The sequence below is a fragment of the Acanthisitta chloris genome, unplaced genomic scaffold (assembly GCF_000695815.1).
Source record: "Acanthisitta chloris isolate BGI_N310 unplaced genomic scaffold, ASM69581v1 scaffold15280, whole genome shotgun sequence".
Taxonomy (NCBI): Eukaryota; Metazoa; Chordata; class Aves; order Passeriformes; family Acanthisittidae; genus Acanthisitta; species Acanthisitta chloris.
In genome coordinates this window covers 30636-46549 of record NW_008653481.1, presented here as the reverse complement: position 1 = coordinate 46549, position 15914 = coordinate 30636, and the positions used below count along the sequence as shown (strand labels likewise).

The 15914-nt window shown below is 37.0% G+C and overlaps 1 protein-coding gene across 3 annotated transcripts in view; it reads right to left on the bottom strand.

Moving 5' to 3' along the window:
• Positions 1-15651, bottom strand: part of LPHN2 (latrophilin 2) — a 127078-nt gene extending 111427 nt beyond the window's left edge. For 2 of the 3 annotated variants that reach the window (XM_009081226.1, XM_009081241.1), the window contains exon 1: positions 15480-15552. In XM_009081226.1, the coding sequence (XP_009079474.1) occupies positions 15480-15552 (73 nt within the window). Of the gene's footprint in view, positions 1-15479 lie in introns of all 3 variants that reach the window. The other variant, XM_009081234.1, reaches the window with a different exon arrangement.
• Positions 15652-15914: the final 263 nt, after the last annotated feature.

The window sequence follows — 15914 nt, the reverse complement described above, 5'->3', positions numbered from 1 at the left end:
GAAAGATCTACTCCCTGACACAAAACCCCACACACCGATTTTTAAGGCAGTCTAATTTCCACTGAGTAACTATAAGCTCAGGTATTTTTCCAGGCTCATTCTGTTTATGACTACAGATTTAGGATCATTTTCCACCCATAAAATGAAAATATATATATGTATATATATTATATATACATAACTATCCTTCTGGTACCTGCTGTGTTTTTAGTCAAAACTCTTCAATTGTTAATATATATTTTATGCAACAAATGCCAGAGGAAATGACTTGACTGTAAGTGAATCAATTTATTTTTTAAGTAAGGTTTCCTTTAGCATCCTTAGAGAGGAAAGGACCTCTGAGTGCTCATTGGGGGTTCTAGTATTTGCTTCCTCTGTATTCTAGGGCAAGTTACTTGACCTTTCATTGCATGATTTATTCCTTTATAAAATTAAGAAATGTTAACACAACAGCCCTAGAAGTTAACTGTTCATAAACTGTTCTGAACTGTGCTACACTCCACTGCACACCTTCCCAAGCTTTCAAGCTATGGGGTTTTCTTACTAGTATTTTTTTATTTTTTTCCCCAAAATTAGGAAACTAGAACCAGTTTGGTAAGAAAAGACCAGGCTTTAGCAGGAGGGTGAGAAAACTCAATGGGTGTGCATAACTATTCTCTTCTACTATCAAAACTACATTTTCTTCTCCAGAAACTTAAGCAGAAGACAGAAGAGCAGGAAAGAGGCATACACCAGCTAATGGGTTAGTGGCTGTTCAAGGTGAGAGTGCACGAGGTTTCTGAGCTCCCAGTTTCTGTGACACTCAGCTAACCTGCTCAGTTTGCTTTGCAGGTCAGGTCCCAGCACCACCAACCTGATCCTGCTGAGTTCCCCAACACCTTTCCAAGGCTAGTGCCAGAACCAGCAGAACAGTAGCAGATGATGAACACAGCCAAGGCAAAAGTGAAAGAAAACTATTACAATTTAATGCTTATTGCATTGTAATCTGTACATTTTTAAGGTTTCTTAAAGCACCTCATTTTCCCTCAAGGAAAGTTAGGCACCTTAACATATTCGGAAAAGCACCCATGACTGTCAGCCTTGCCTCATGTATTAACTAAAGTTACTACCTTGATCAGTTTTACTCCTTCCTTCTCAGAGTGATAATGAAATGGCAATTTTTTTCTAGCTGCTGAAATACAATCTCCTTGTTTTCTTGCAGGAACACTGCAAACCAAACAGGTTACTGAAGAAATGAAACAGAGAAAGACAGATATGCATGAACTGGTTTCCACAGAACAATATGGGAATTAACCTTGGAAATAACCTGAGATCCTCTAAAGCAGGTATTGGGATCAATACTGATGTACACTTGAATTCACCTAAGATCACTATTTTTAAACATAAATTATCATATAGCTGGATAAGCTCAACATGAGGACACCAAGACATGGTAGTAGTAATTTGCAGGCACGATAAAAAAAATCCTGTTTATTTGCTAGACTGTAATTCTCAATTAACTACATATTAAAATATATATTAACTCTTGATGACTGGTTTTAAAGAGTGTATTATTAGTAACTAACTGCCATTGATCAGGCTTTTTTTTCCTTTGCGTTATTTTTGAGGGCTTTTTTTTCCCTTGGTTTTGTTTGTTAGCTGTGGGGTGGATTTTTTTATTAACAAGTTGCTATATAACACCTTCTGAATGCTAGTAAATATTAACTTCCAAACTAGAGGCAAGAAATAAAACAAGTGTGAAGGTGCAACTACTAATAAAATTGTCTTGGCCACACATATATATAAAACTGAGATGCTCAAGTGAACATCATGAATTTTAGACCATCTAGAATGCCTGAGAATGAAAACTGTAACTCGTATAAGTCTGGAAAAATGCAAGGAGAAATGATATATAAACAGGTGTTGCACTTACTCAATAGCAAGGAATGTATCTGTTCTATAAACAGCATTAAAGGAACCTAAAAGGGCAATTGCATGACATCAACACTTCTGAAGCCTCTTTGGATTCATATTAATAAATATCAGGTAAAGAGAGGCATAATTTAGTTGTCTGAATTGTGGGATCATGAATTAAAAGGTTCCTTTTACCATTCTGTACTCAAACCACAGTCCTATTAAGCATAAGACTGTAACATGAATTTTTACAGAATGAGAAAATATTATCAGTTCTGCATGTGATTAAGTCTAGCCCAAAAAGAACATGTAAAGCAAATGCTTTGGAAGGCCTGCCTTTTCGTATAAAAGACAGATCAAAGTGTTATTAGTAAAATTACATAATCCTGTTAAACTGGATCCTGGAAAAGGAGTACTGAAAGGCAATTTAGATTCTACCACTTCCTTAAACCACCACATTTTATTTATTTTAACTTGCAGGTCCTTACAAAACTCTTACTGGCATGTACGTACTTTTCTTTCCACTGAAATCACAAGACAGGACAATCAGGTTTGTTATCAAAAAAAACCTCAAATATAACAAACACATGCATGCATTTTTCTTGGGCTGCGGAATAGCAGCAGCAGTCTTCTGCTTTTCAAGCTGACAATTTTCCTAAGGACAGAAAAATTCTCGCTAATTTTTCTTCTGTTCTTCACTGAAGACAGATAACAGAGAGAAAAAAAACATACACAGATGGAAGGAGATTTCTTGTATGTTCTGCACACTGTACTGTCACCACAGGACCACCTGCAATCCTGTACTGTCCAGAGAGGTGTTCTCAAAAACACCTGGGTAAGCTGTTTGCCCAAGGACTAGGTACTGGAGATAAGAGGTAATTAGCAAATGAAACTATTCCTAGCACTCCTCCTTCAACATTAAGTGCAGAGCTGCAGCAGCAAGCTGGCACCTGGTACAGGGAAATGCTAGATGTGATCATTTCAATTTACACATTCAGCACTACATCCCATATGCTTGTCAATGTGAAAGTGTCAGTGATAACAGAGATACCCTAAGAAAATGCTCTGTTGAAATGCTGACATGAAGTTTTTCTGTATGAAACAGACCCTCTCCTCTGGACCATCTGTAACTTCTTCCTTTTCTCATGGGGCATGTGTTGGCCATGAGGTATTTTCATATAAAAAAAAAAAAAAAGTTTGAGTTTAAAGATAAAGTTATAAACCCTTAAGCATCCATAGACCAAGTTTACATGCCAAAGTATCATTCATATAAACACGCTACTTGCTCAGCAAGAAGAAAAACCTGCTGAGCAGAAAAAGTTTGCTGCAATTAGATACAGCAAAATTTATAACTGTGTTACAAAACTAAAGGAAAGTACCTGTTGCTATAACTACAAAGTCAACCAAACTGTAAAAATTTGACCGCTTTTATCTCCTGACTGTAGTATGTTTTTCCACTCCTATGTTCTGTTCAGAGCTTAAACTCACAGGTGCTTTTCCAAAACGTTTGCCAATGATTTCATAGCCAGAAATTTCTTAAGTACAACAAAAGTAGGAAGCTAGCTTTGTGTGAGAAGTGACAAAGTTTGCTGAATAAGTGACCAGCTAAGGCTAAGGAAGACAATGCAGAGAAGCTGAATGATTTCCTCTGCACAGCTGAGGTTTGTGAGGTGGTGTTGGTCATCAGAAAAGGATGATGGAGAGGGTGGAGGTTGAGAAACAGGATGAGAGTTTACAAGGCAACAGTATTACTCATTACACTCCTGAAATTATTTGGAAATGGGGTGAGAAGCGAGAAAAGACAAGGGGATTCATGACCACAGTAATGTACTACAAAACCTGAAAATGTAACGTAGTTAAATACTTCTTTAATATCCTGAACAATGAGTCAAGAAATATCTACTGGCACTCAATGACAGTGGATAATTAAGAAATGGCCACGGTCAGCATGTTACTTGGTGTTTTTAAGTATTCTGTCACCTTCCTCTGAAGCTCCCAGTACTGACTACCTGTAAAGGAAAAAAACCTGAAGGACCAAGATAAAATGAGTAAATTTTTGTTCCTGTAAAAGTCAATGCACTCTAAAAATCCCTACCGTACCTTTGAAAGGTCTAGCTTATCTGGGAAATGGGCCCTTTGGAAAAATCTTGTTTCCCTTTTCAAGACAGAAATCAGACGCAGTTCTGACATCTCCCCAACCACACCCTTACAGAAACAAAGACAGTCTTCATATTTCCACTTGCAAAATCCTGCAGACAATTTGGGATGCCCTTCATCATATTCATAACTAAATCAAGGAGATCCAAGCTCTAGATATTCTGACTTTAGACGACAGGGTCCCATAAAGAAGCATTAATCACGTTGAGAGTCAAACTGCTACTAGATTCTAACAAAGAATGACAAGCTTTAGACCTGTTCTCCCTCTTGAAAAGAAAATGCCCATTCAACTGGCACAGTGGTTTTCCAAGCTTCAGTGGATAAAGAGACCTCGCTTTTTTTTTCCCCACCTATTTAAGGGTGAAGCACTCTGACAGCTCCACCGTGACCCACACCTCTCCCACTTGTCCAATGTCCAGGTGACATGGTTTAGGGAGGTGACTGGGGGAAATTTCTTCCTAAAAGGCTGTCTCCTGCCTGTCCTGCTTCCTCTACCAGTCCACCACAGGCATGCCAGAGAGAGCACAAGGGAGCTGATGGGGTGACAGAGGAGGGCTCAACACTTCCTATCACCATCAGATGGAAATACTGTAGCTCAGTATTATCTGGCTCACCCCACTAATGTGCATGTGCCCTCTGCAATGTTGGCTCCTGGGGCAGGTGCTAATGTCCTCCTGCCCAGGAGCATGGAGAGCACCCACAGACTTGCCCTTGCTGGTCTTCCAAAGGCACAGTGCCTACTGCAAACACCTTCTGATAATTAAATCTTAATACCTTCACTTTGGAAAGCAAACGCCGGACACAGAGAAGCTCTACACATCTCCACATGCTCCAGAGACTTTCCTAAATAATTTGTCAGCAGAACTAATTGAAAGCATGCAGCATTAATATGTTAACAGCAGATGTATGATCAAAGATACGTATCTCCCATAGAAAACTGGAATTTGTCAAGAGGGAGGAAAGAGATGCATGTGGACCTATTGTTGTGTAATTCTGTTTTTAAGCATTTATTTGGGATCCAATTTAGAAATTCCTGTTATACATTTTAACCATATGCTCTGTAGGTGTTTTTGGTCCCTCACTTTAAACAGCATCAAAGCCCTACACTGACCTCATCATAGGTACTTCAAGTTCTGATCTCCTAAATGCAACAAACACAGCAAACAACTGCAGTGCTTCTCCAAAAGTATCTGACTATAAGGTCTAGGTGTATATTCGAGCGACATGGGCAACGCTGACAGCTCTAAAAACAGACTTATCAGTTTAGGTTGCAGACATGCTATTGTGCTGTCAGCAGAACAAGCACTCTTGTAACCTTCAATACTTTGGTTGAAGAAAAAAAAAGTTTAGCATGAAAGGCAGAGGAAAAACAACATTAAGCATTCTAAGTCTAGGGAAGTTAGTCTACCATCATCAAAAGGAGACATCTACCTAAGCAGCAGATCTAATTTAGGAGGCGTGATTTTAGAAATGCTCAAAGAATAAAAATGAAATTTTAACTCAGCATAGATGCACACACTGTCAAAATATATATATGCATGCATAAATTTACCTGGTTTTAAGCTTAAACTACGTAGGTAATTTGTTAAAAAAATAATCCCAAATGAAGGGTATATATTTGTGTGGGCAACACAAATGGGAATTGACTCCAGCAGCTTTAATTCCAATACCTCCTTCACTTCTAATTCCCCCAGGTTAGCTTAAGAATGCAGTATAATTGAGAATTGGTTTCATGGAACAGCAATTCCAAATAAACAGGATATTGGAGATGAGAGTTCTATGTGTAAAAATGCATTCATGTCTAAAACATGAAATATGCAGTAAACACAGTATGTTTTGCCTATTTAAATGGTTAACTGGCATAAATAAATATGTATTTTAAGAGTATTTCTAGAAATAAAATTTTTAGTCAACAAGCCTCTAGGAAAAGTCAACTCATGACCAAACCAAGGTATCGCAAACTGTGCACTGTCTTTTCATTGGCAGAACTATTGCTAATACTCCAGAGAATCACTTGCTTGTGAGCAGCTGACACCATGTTATCAAGATACAAACGTTGCACATAAATTCTGGAAATCTTAAATAACGTGATTTCCTCATTTTATTTCTTCATAGTATCATTGGCAGCAATTCATTGGCCCTTATCACACAAGAGTTCCCATTTTCTACCATTCCATTTTAACCTGCCTAATCAGTTGAACAAAAGTACTTCATGTAAAATGATTCCTTTAGTTGCCTTAGCTACAAATCCCTGCAGTATTGTATAATTGAAATCTACTCACGTAAGTTAGGAATAATTAGGACCCAAAATTAAGCCAAACACCAAGTTAATTCAAATAGTCAGCTGCTGTCATTTAAATGGTTACAGAGTTTTATTGTTGCTTAACATCTCTGAATGCTTTTAAATGCAGCTGCTTTTTTTTTTTTCCTGTTGTGTTCTGATCCCTTACTCCAAATGGAAATAGAATCAGGAGAATAAAATTTGGTTAGATCACAATCATTCACAACTTGACCAAAGATTTTCTCTACTAAAGTTTTTCCCTAGTCACTAGGTTTTTCTATTTTATTTTTTAATCAGTCATATAAAAAAAAAGGAAATAAAAAGAATCAAAGCAGATGAGGCTCTGAGGTAACTAAAGTCAGAATCTTTGAGTCTGTTACAAAGGGTATTAACATGATGACAAATTTTTAACAGCAAATATTCAGAAAGCTTCTCTTCTTACAAAAGGTTTTTCTGAAGTATGAAGAAGGCAATGAAGTTAAAATGGAACCCTAAGAAATCCAAGAGTTAGAAAACAATTCATCAAAGAGGTGAGGTTACATATCCTAACTGGAGTCGTCATCAGGACTGAGTTATGACTGCTGATTTAACAGTGTAAAACATGAAATCATTTACATAGCAAATTAATTGTTACACTGGTATATATAAAACATGCAACAAAATAATTGCTATATTACAGTGTAACTGGTAAAGGAGAGACCAGTGGTTAGATGTATTTCTCGACCTTTTTTCTGTCGGCACTTACACTGCAGAACAAAACACTGTGTATTATAAATCCTTCAAAACAGTTTACATATCGATGACTTCCAGACTTTTGTATGGTGAATTTTAAAAAATGTACAATGCTTTTTAGATATATGAAGATGCACACACATACATATGTATCTTTACACTAGCATAAAGATAAGAAGATCTAAAGTGTAATACTGAGCAGGATTTGAATTGAAGACCTAAACCAAATGGTTTATGCATGATATGCTATGCTGATATTTTTTTTCCAGCTGGTGCATTAATACATGAAGTGATGTTTTGTGGACTCTATCCATCTTTATGGGTAATAATCCACATCACAAACCACCCGTTTGCCCTCTAGTACTTTCCATGCTTCACTCTTCACGCATGCCAGTTTCATCTGTGGCAAATTAAATGATGCAAAAGTGTAAGCAGCAAACTGTTCAGTTTTGTTTACTAGAAACACATTTTTCTCTAGCCACTAAGAAATATGATCAGTTCTAAGCCACAAACCCACATTCTTCCAATAAACTTTCAATGGTAAATGTTACAGTGGTGCAGAATCAATCCTAAATTTATTCTTAAAGTAACACTTTGTAATTATAAAAATTTTTAAAAAACCATACAAAAATATTAAGGACAATCCACAACCCTGAGCTAGAGAAAAGAACTGGGGCAGCTCAATGGAGAGAAACAGGAGAAAGTAATGTGAAATACTGTGGACAGCAGATCAAGTCACAAGCACAGTCAAACAGGATCAGTGGCTAACAGGCAAATCTGGCTGAAGCTCATTCAGAAAACGGCTGAAACAGAACTGATATGAAATAGCACTAAAGTCTATAAAAGGCAAACATTTCTCACTGCTTTTCCATCTAAAAATGCAGCACATAGACGGATCCAGTTTCAGTGTCAACTTCCTCTCAGATTTCCTAAACGAATTACTGAATTCAAATTCAACGGGAAAATTGCTCAAACAGCACCTTGCATTAATTGTACTTTCTGCTGGAACAGAACAAAACTACCCAACTCCTGAGAGAGACATCAAAATCACTGACAAGGGAGAACACAAAAGCCAGCTTTCCTTCCATCGTCAAGATCCCTCATAAAACTCGCCAAGTGCTGTATCCAACAACTGAAAGTTATGTGGTCCCCCTGGGTTTCTCACATGTATGGGTTGCTCCGGCAACAGATGAAAAAAAATTCATTTTGCTTCCCAACCAGTCTCCCCCACACATCTTTTATACACCAAGAAAACATCAGGGATTATTATACTAGTATAAATTGAGAAAACAAAAAGAATGAAACATTCCTAACCACCTGGACTGGTCCAAGCTCAGAAGGGACAACCAGGCAGTCTCCCCTACCATCACCAACGCCCTCATGTATATTTACATGGGTTGACTTAATGTAACTGGGACTAGGATAACTATCTCCCTGACTGAATAAAGGACCCGTAACAGACCCATAACACAGCAAAATTCATGCAACTCTTATTTCTTTATTCTTCAAAAGAAAGCAAGGAGATCGAGATTACAGAAGCACAAAGAGCTTCAGCACAACTGGGTTTCAAAAGCCAGTGGAGTAGTTCCAACACTCCTTCAGGAGGGGCAGAAATTTGGAACACCTTGAGCAAAAGGATTTTTTCAGCTCCCACTAATCAGAAAGAACTGCATATTCAATTTATCATACAATGTGGATTTCATGTATGGCTTATTTGCAGAGTCACCCATACAAAATATACCGTGTTAAAAATGTAAAAAATTTAGTATTCCTGAAAAAGACCTGATTTATGATTGGAAAGATATCCAGCATTCATGCATCTAATTCAAAATGTCAATCCAAACATAATAAAACAAAATCATCAGAAGGAGCAACTATAAATGCTCTTCCAAACAACCTATGCTGATGACTAAATATGACACTAGTTAACCACTACAAAAGGTCAGACAATTCTTAAGTGTCTTTTCCATGAAGGTTACTCCATAAAAATATACAATTGCGAAACAGTACGTTGGGCTCCTATATTATTAAGTGCATCTATGATGGGAGCATGAATGGACAAACCAAGAACTTCTCTCTGTGAATGGTTTTATCTCCTCTTCCTCATGTCACACAATCTGGAATGCTATCACAAACATGGAACGAGGCACATACATGAAACGTTAGAGTTGTTTGCATAACTCCTTTTTCTGTAGTGCTTTCGTCCTACAAACACTTCCTGCTATCAAGACATCCATACAATACACAATTAGCACAAACTGTATTCCTTTCTGTGCCATTTACTCACAGAGGTAGACCATGAGCATCAATGGATCTACTTGCAAGTATAAAACCCATTATGTGCTTGCAGAACTTGGCAACAAATATTAAATCTAAAATCATTATACTTTATGATAATTTTTATAATCAGATCATAAGGACACTAAATGCATTAAGAAAGCCAGCACTGAGGCATTCATTGAAATCAGATGCTTCAGGCAGTTAGACTTCCATTTTACACTATGGCCTGAAAGTACAGTATGAAGAGAGACAATGTTGTTGAAACTATATAAAAAACCCTTGTTACTAAGACAAGCAATGTTCTTCCACTTGACAAAAATCAGAAATTAAAATAACTAAACACTTTTAAAATTCAACTCTTACTAACAAATAAATTATATATATATTGTCCGTATTTAGTAACAGAATAGTAATGAAGCCTATTTGCTCACTGAAAGACACATATGGCCAAGTTATGCTATTGTGTTCTTGGAAAGGTACCCTATCATAATAAATTAATCTAAAATATACTCATATTTAACGAAAGAAAAGCCCCTGAGGCAATGATGTCAGCGCAGGTTACCTGAAGGTTAAGTCAATCCCCCCTCACTGCAATGGTCAGCTGCTCACCTCACCCACAGAGACCCACCAAGGTTACAGCAACTAAAGACAGTCAACTCAAGAACAGCTTAGGAGGCTCTGAAAATACAGCATCTGCCCTTAGCACAACACACTGCATTTCTATTGTTTTACACATTTCTTCCTCTCAAAACAGAGCTCAAGAATATGCAAGATCTCCTCTCTCATAAAGGAGAACGTTTTACAGTAACTGAGAAGACAGCATATCAAAATAGTAATACACATAGTAATTATGCATTTACACTCTTTTCTTAAATTGTAAGACTATAAGACTCTTACATTAACACTTCCCAGCAAATACTCATTTAAATGTTTAAGTACAGTATTTAAAATGGTTCTTCATGCATTCTTCTACATGGTTCTTCTACATTTTAAAATAGTAGTGGGTTTGCTTTGGTTTAAAAAATGTAGTGCTACAGCATAGAATCCTGCAGACCTCACTGCTTGGGGAATATATGAAAGCATATTCAGTGCCAGCATGCTAAAGTATCTCTGGATTTTCCAGGCAGTCTGACAGCCTCTATTACCCGGAAATGCAACTGAAATGCTTAACAGACATTCCTCTTTAAGAAGAAGTTTGGTCTCGCTGTTTGGATCAATTTCCTTTCTAGCAGATATGTTGGACCTACATCTCCCACAGAAAAGGAAAAAGAGATATCCCAGATAAGTATGCACCAGCATATCCCACTGAAAAATGGCATGATCTTCCAGGACAGAAAACAGGACTCAATGCAGCAGTTGCTTTCTGCAGAAAATCAGTTGCTCCCTTCACACAGATCTTTATTCTGCATAAGCTGTATTAAGCAATTAAGAAAAAAATTTTCTAAGGAATTGTAAAGCACATGAGGAATACATGATATAAATGAAGATAGTATTGGAAGGCTTATTAGAGCGACCCACCGAAGGGAGGGCATTAACTGGCTAGCCTTAGCACACTGGGTATGCTTACAGATGCTTTGCCAACTCTCTAAACCAAGTAGGTTCTCTGTAGCACCAACTGGGTGCTTCAGAGAGCTCTCACTGTGATAAATTCTCTGGCTAGAAATTAAATTAGTGCTCCTATTTGCTCTTGCGTGACTCCATAATGGATTTCACTCCTTGTAGAACCAAAATCCACTAATTAATAGAAGTTGATTTCTTCTCAAGTCCAGGGTACAAGTTTTTTTGAATTGTTATCCTGGGCAAAATCCTACTAACACTTCCTAGTAAATGTGTAGGAAGACTGACATGCTTCTACAGTTTGGCCAGTCCCTCTGCCATATGCCTTAGACACTCTATGTCTGAGTGGCTTGACAGAAGGCTAAAGATTTGAAGCAATACACTGAAATAACAAATATCTTTGTAGTGGCCCAACATACATTATCAGTATTTAATATGTCTTTTCTTTAGTAAATGCAGTAACTCTGAACATGCACTTTAAACTGCTTCCAATCCAACACTCAGCTCTTTGGCTGGCATAACTGGAATTTACAGGTATATGTGTTTCTGAGTGTAATGTTCATTAAAAAAAACATTCAAAGGCAAAGACAGGCTGAAATTCTTTAAAACATTAATTCCATTTAGGAAAACAGAATTAAATAGATAATGAAAGCATGATGCTTCTTCCTTTGGAGAAAGCAGAGATAATAATTCATAATAAAATGTATTAAAATTGTATTAAATCTTGATTAAAACAGAATGCAAGCAAAGAAAATTATTTCAGTGCTTCCCAAGCATTTGTGCTTCTCAAGCAGCGGAAGAGAATAAAAACAAAAGGCATCAAAAGGTAGACAAAAAGGTGGACTTTGTAAGCAAGATAAAGCTTAAAATATCAAAACTTGCACAGTCCAAAAACAAATCTTCACCAGAATGTTTAGCTCTGACATCTTTTTTTCATATGCATATTAGTCTATGTGTCTTAACTTGCTTGAAGAGAAACCAATAATATGTGTAATAAGCTTTCCACTCTGCTTTGCTATGGAAACAAGGCATGTGTGATCTCACTCTCTCTGACTTTCTGTATTTTCTCAGATGATTTTTAACTTGTTGGATGATTTCACCTAATTAGGAAGGGGGAGGGGAAGTGGGGGAGAAAACATAGGTGGTGTCAAAAGTAATTAATTTCCTAGTGTTTGTAAGAAACAGGTAAGTAAATGTATGGGACTCAACTGCATGGGACCGACAGGATCACAATCTCCTCCAACTGTGACACCAGAGGGCTGTGATGGTATGAGGCAGCAATGGGCTCTGGCACAGGCACAGAGGGAGCTCCAGTCTTCCCTGGGACACAAAGCCAGGTCTCATACAGCTACCTGTCCAAGTCCAAACCAAACTACTTTCCAAGGCAGACCTTTCAGTTTGCCTTTTGTAACAAAACTGTAGTTTTGAAGAAATGCCTACAGCAGAACACACTAGAAAAAAGGACAGAAGAACACCTTCTGAAATGACATCAATATTCAAGCTCGTAACTTCAAGTTTTCATTCCTTTTTGCAGCCTCTTGTCTTTTCCTTACTTAGGGCTGCAATGTTTGCTGTTGATGGCAACAACAATGTTTTTCAAACCTCTACACAACAATATCGACCTACTGTTGATCAAATGTACCAGCAATGTATAGTAACTCAGCGCAGTTTTCCCCTCCAGGTGCCTGCACTTGTCTGTTCCAGGGGCATTTCACCTGAAGGAATGGACTGCTTCAAAAGGAACCCCATCTGGACTGCCTTGCCAGGGAAAACAAAGCAAAACCAAGACCTTCTTAACTGAAGATATGATTCCTGTTTCGATAGGGAACACTAAAATAAAATTACAGCCTTCATATAACTCTGCTTACTTGCTAAATCCCTGGAGAGTTAAAGTCAAGGCACTGTGAGAGTAATGAAGCCTTTTCTTGATTGGAAAATGTTTCATTATACGAACAAATGAATCACTTGTCCACACCCAGGATCTTTCCCCCCTCCCTCCCCCTTTTCTCTCAGTTTAACTGTACAGAAACATTAAAATGTAACAGCAGGGAATGCAGCCAGGTTTTATCTCCCCCATCAACTGCAACAACCTGCATGTACACATAGATTTCTATTAAAACCCCTAAGTTCCAAGCAAGAGAATTAAAGATTTTCTTATTTCTAGCAAAAGTTAGATGCTCTTATTTCAACCTTTGTTCATGTTCGAACTTCCAGGCATGAAGTGCTACTAAAGCATGTTATACTTGGCATCTCTTATTACTGAACCAGAAGGCAATGTAATCTTGTGAGAAAGTGCAATAATGCGGTATTCATTTTGTTTCTGTGGCTGGAAGCCAACTCTATATTAATATTCATTTCCAGTATACAGAGGCACAGTATTTCATTTATTTTAAGAATTTACAATTAATTTGGTATGATTCTGTTATCTGTTCCCAATTTCCTTCCCTGTTTCTTTTAGCTGAAAAAGCAGCTCTTGTATAGACTTAAAAAAGTAAATTCACAACTGAAGCATCAAAAGATTGCTACTGGCTACTAAAAGCAAGAAAAACAGGGACAGAACAAACCAAACTTGAAATATTACAGATGACAATGAAAATTAACTTTCTGCAAACAGCAAAAATTCAATCTGAAGTTCTCAGTTGACTTTTTCCTTTCCAAACTCAGCAGCTAAAACCCTCTTTGCAGCATGCTGTTTTGCAACTGTAACCAAGCCACAGAAAGTTGTCTGTCCACTTTTCTTCTGCTTTCAAATGTTTTCAACCACCAGTACCTGAATCTCTGCAAAATGCACTAATATGGGGATCTGAAACAATTGCAATAATTTTAAAAAATCCTTAGTACTTTAAAACTTCAGGAAAAAAACCCCACCAATATAAATGAATGTCTCTACTTCCTACACCTTTGGTTTCAACTAGTGCAACCACTTTCCCAAAATAAGTGCATTTATAATTGACACCAGTTATTACCAAACCAGCCAGTCAAAAGGTTTATAATTCCAATCTCCTAATCTGCATTTACCCTTTTTACCTGTGAAAGAGGCCGAAGAACATTTTACCTTCCAGCTGTTCGCGCTTACTTTCCTATAAAAGTAAGATTATACCCAAGTCCACTGACTCGACAGCCACCAAGAGAGCAGTCAGTACAGCAGCTGCCCGATCCAAAATCCCACCAATGATGAAACTGTCCAAGGTCTGCAGTGCACTGTGGGCAATGCCAGTTTTCTAATAAATCCTGGCAGTATAGAAGAAGATAGAGGGGAGGACGGGAAACTGACTGAGAAAGCTCTTTAAGCGAAATGAGTTTTCCCCATGTTCAGAAATGTTCATAAAGACTCCAAGGATGCTCTTCCCTGATAAATGTGTATGTTCACACATGCAGATGAACACCCTATTTCAGCAGAGCTTGTCTGTCAGCACAACGCACGACCCGAGCTGTGTTAGTCTAGAATAAAAGCTTAGGAAATTACGCAGTCAACATGGAAGACTGTATACAATATTTAAATTTTAAATCTTGGGGTTTGCCATTTTTGGAGACTTTTCGTTTATAGACTAGATCCTTTTTATTTATATAGATTTGGGAAAGAAGAGAGGGGGAGGCAGAGCAGCTTTCCTGAAGTATCTCTGAAAATTTAGCCATAAAATTCAAAGAATTTTGACAGGGTAAGATATGTAACTGCATTAAAAGATGGTGAGATCACGCCACAGATGCACCAAGGAAGACTATATATTATATACAGATTACTGAATAATGAGAGAAGCCATGGAGATGCTATTTTATTACTAAACCAATATTTTCACCTGCAATATAGTCCATCAAAATACTTACACCCAGAAATGCAAATAATCCATTTTTTTCTGTTCATTCGTGTTCCTCTTTTTATTAAAAGGGCCACAAGAACAGCTAGGGAGACAGACTAGCTGGGTAAAGTATATTTTATTTAGAAAAACAGATAAAGAATAGATAATGCAACCATTTTAAAGTATCTTTTTCCTTCCTCATCTCTTAAATTAAAGAGCCATTTTAAACACATTTGGTAGCAGTGAAGTATTTTTCCCTTTTCTAAAAAAAAAAAGTCAAAAAATATTTTCAAGTAGATGCTATTTCTGTACGCACTTTTGAGTTTTATTTCCTGAAATTTAACTTGCATAGTTCTAATCTTAATGAAGTGTTTGTCATTTCATTTGCAGCACGCCAAATTAGAGAAGTAAAATGAGTATTTCATTTCCACTGTTTAGTTATTTTATATCACATTATCTATATGTTCCTTCTAAATAGTTGTGCAATGAGAACAGAAAAAGAATAAACAGGAAAAATACAAAAATACGGCATAATCAAGGATATTAATACTGTCAGTTGCCTGAACACTGTGTTTCAATTTCAACATACGACACTAGCAAAACCAAAAAATATATTTTCTTTTCATTAAAAAAAGTCAATTTGAGTCTCATAAATAAAACCTAGAATATACTACAGATACCTTTCATTTGACATCCTTAAACTTAAGTCATTTAACAGAAATTAACTGTACAGACCATTTTAACTCATCTGCAGACTAAGTAATAAATAAACTAAAGCTTACCTTCAGTACACTGCAGGAAGCTGATAATGAGCAGAAACCAAAAACTTTGCATTCTGCAGCCAGAAGACACCATTATTGATCCCTGTAAGAATTTCCTTTGTATTCCTTAATGAATCCAGTTATAAAAGCCCAGCATCATCGAAACCAGTGGTCTGCATTATTCATCTTCATACCTGCAGTAGTAGAGGATTTGGAAGAAAAGAAAAAAAAAATCCATCAACAGCTGAACACCAATAATTTGGAATACCAAATTTTACTTGACAAAAAAGATAAAAATTTTTAATAAAAACTGACAGTACACCTGTACTGTAGCTGAAATTTGGCAGGTTTGTGGGATGTAATCTCTCAAGGTCAGTGATCATGAAACAGAATGACAAATAATGATACATGTTAAAGCTGAAAGTACAAACATTATTGATGTACTTATACTAAGGC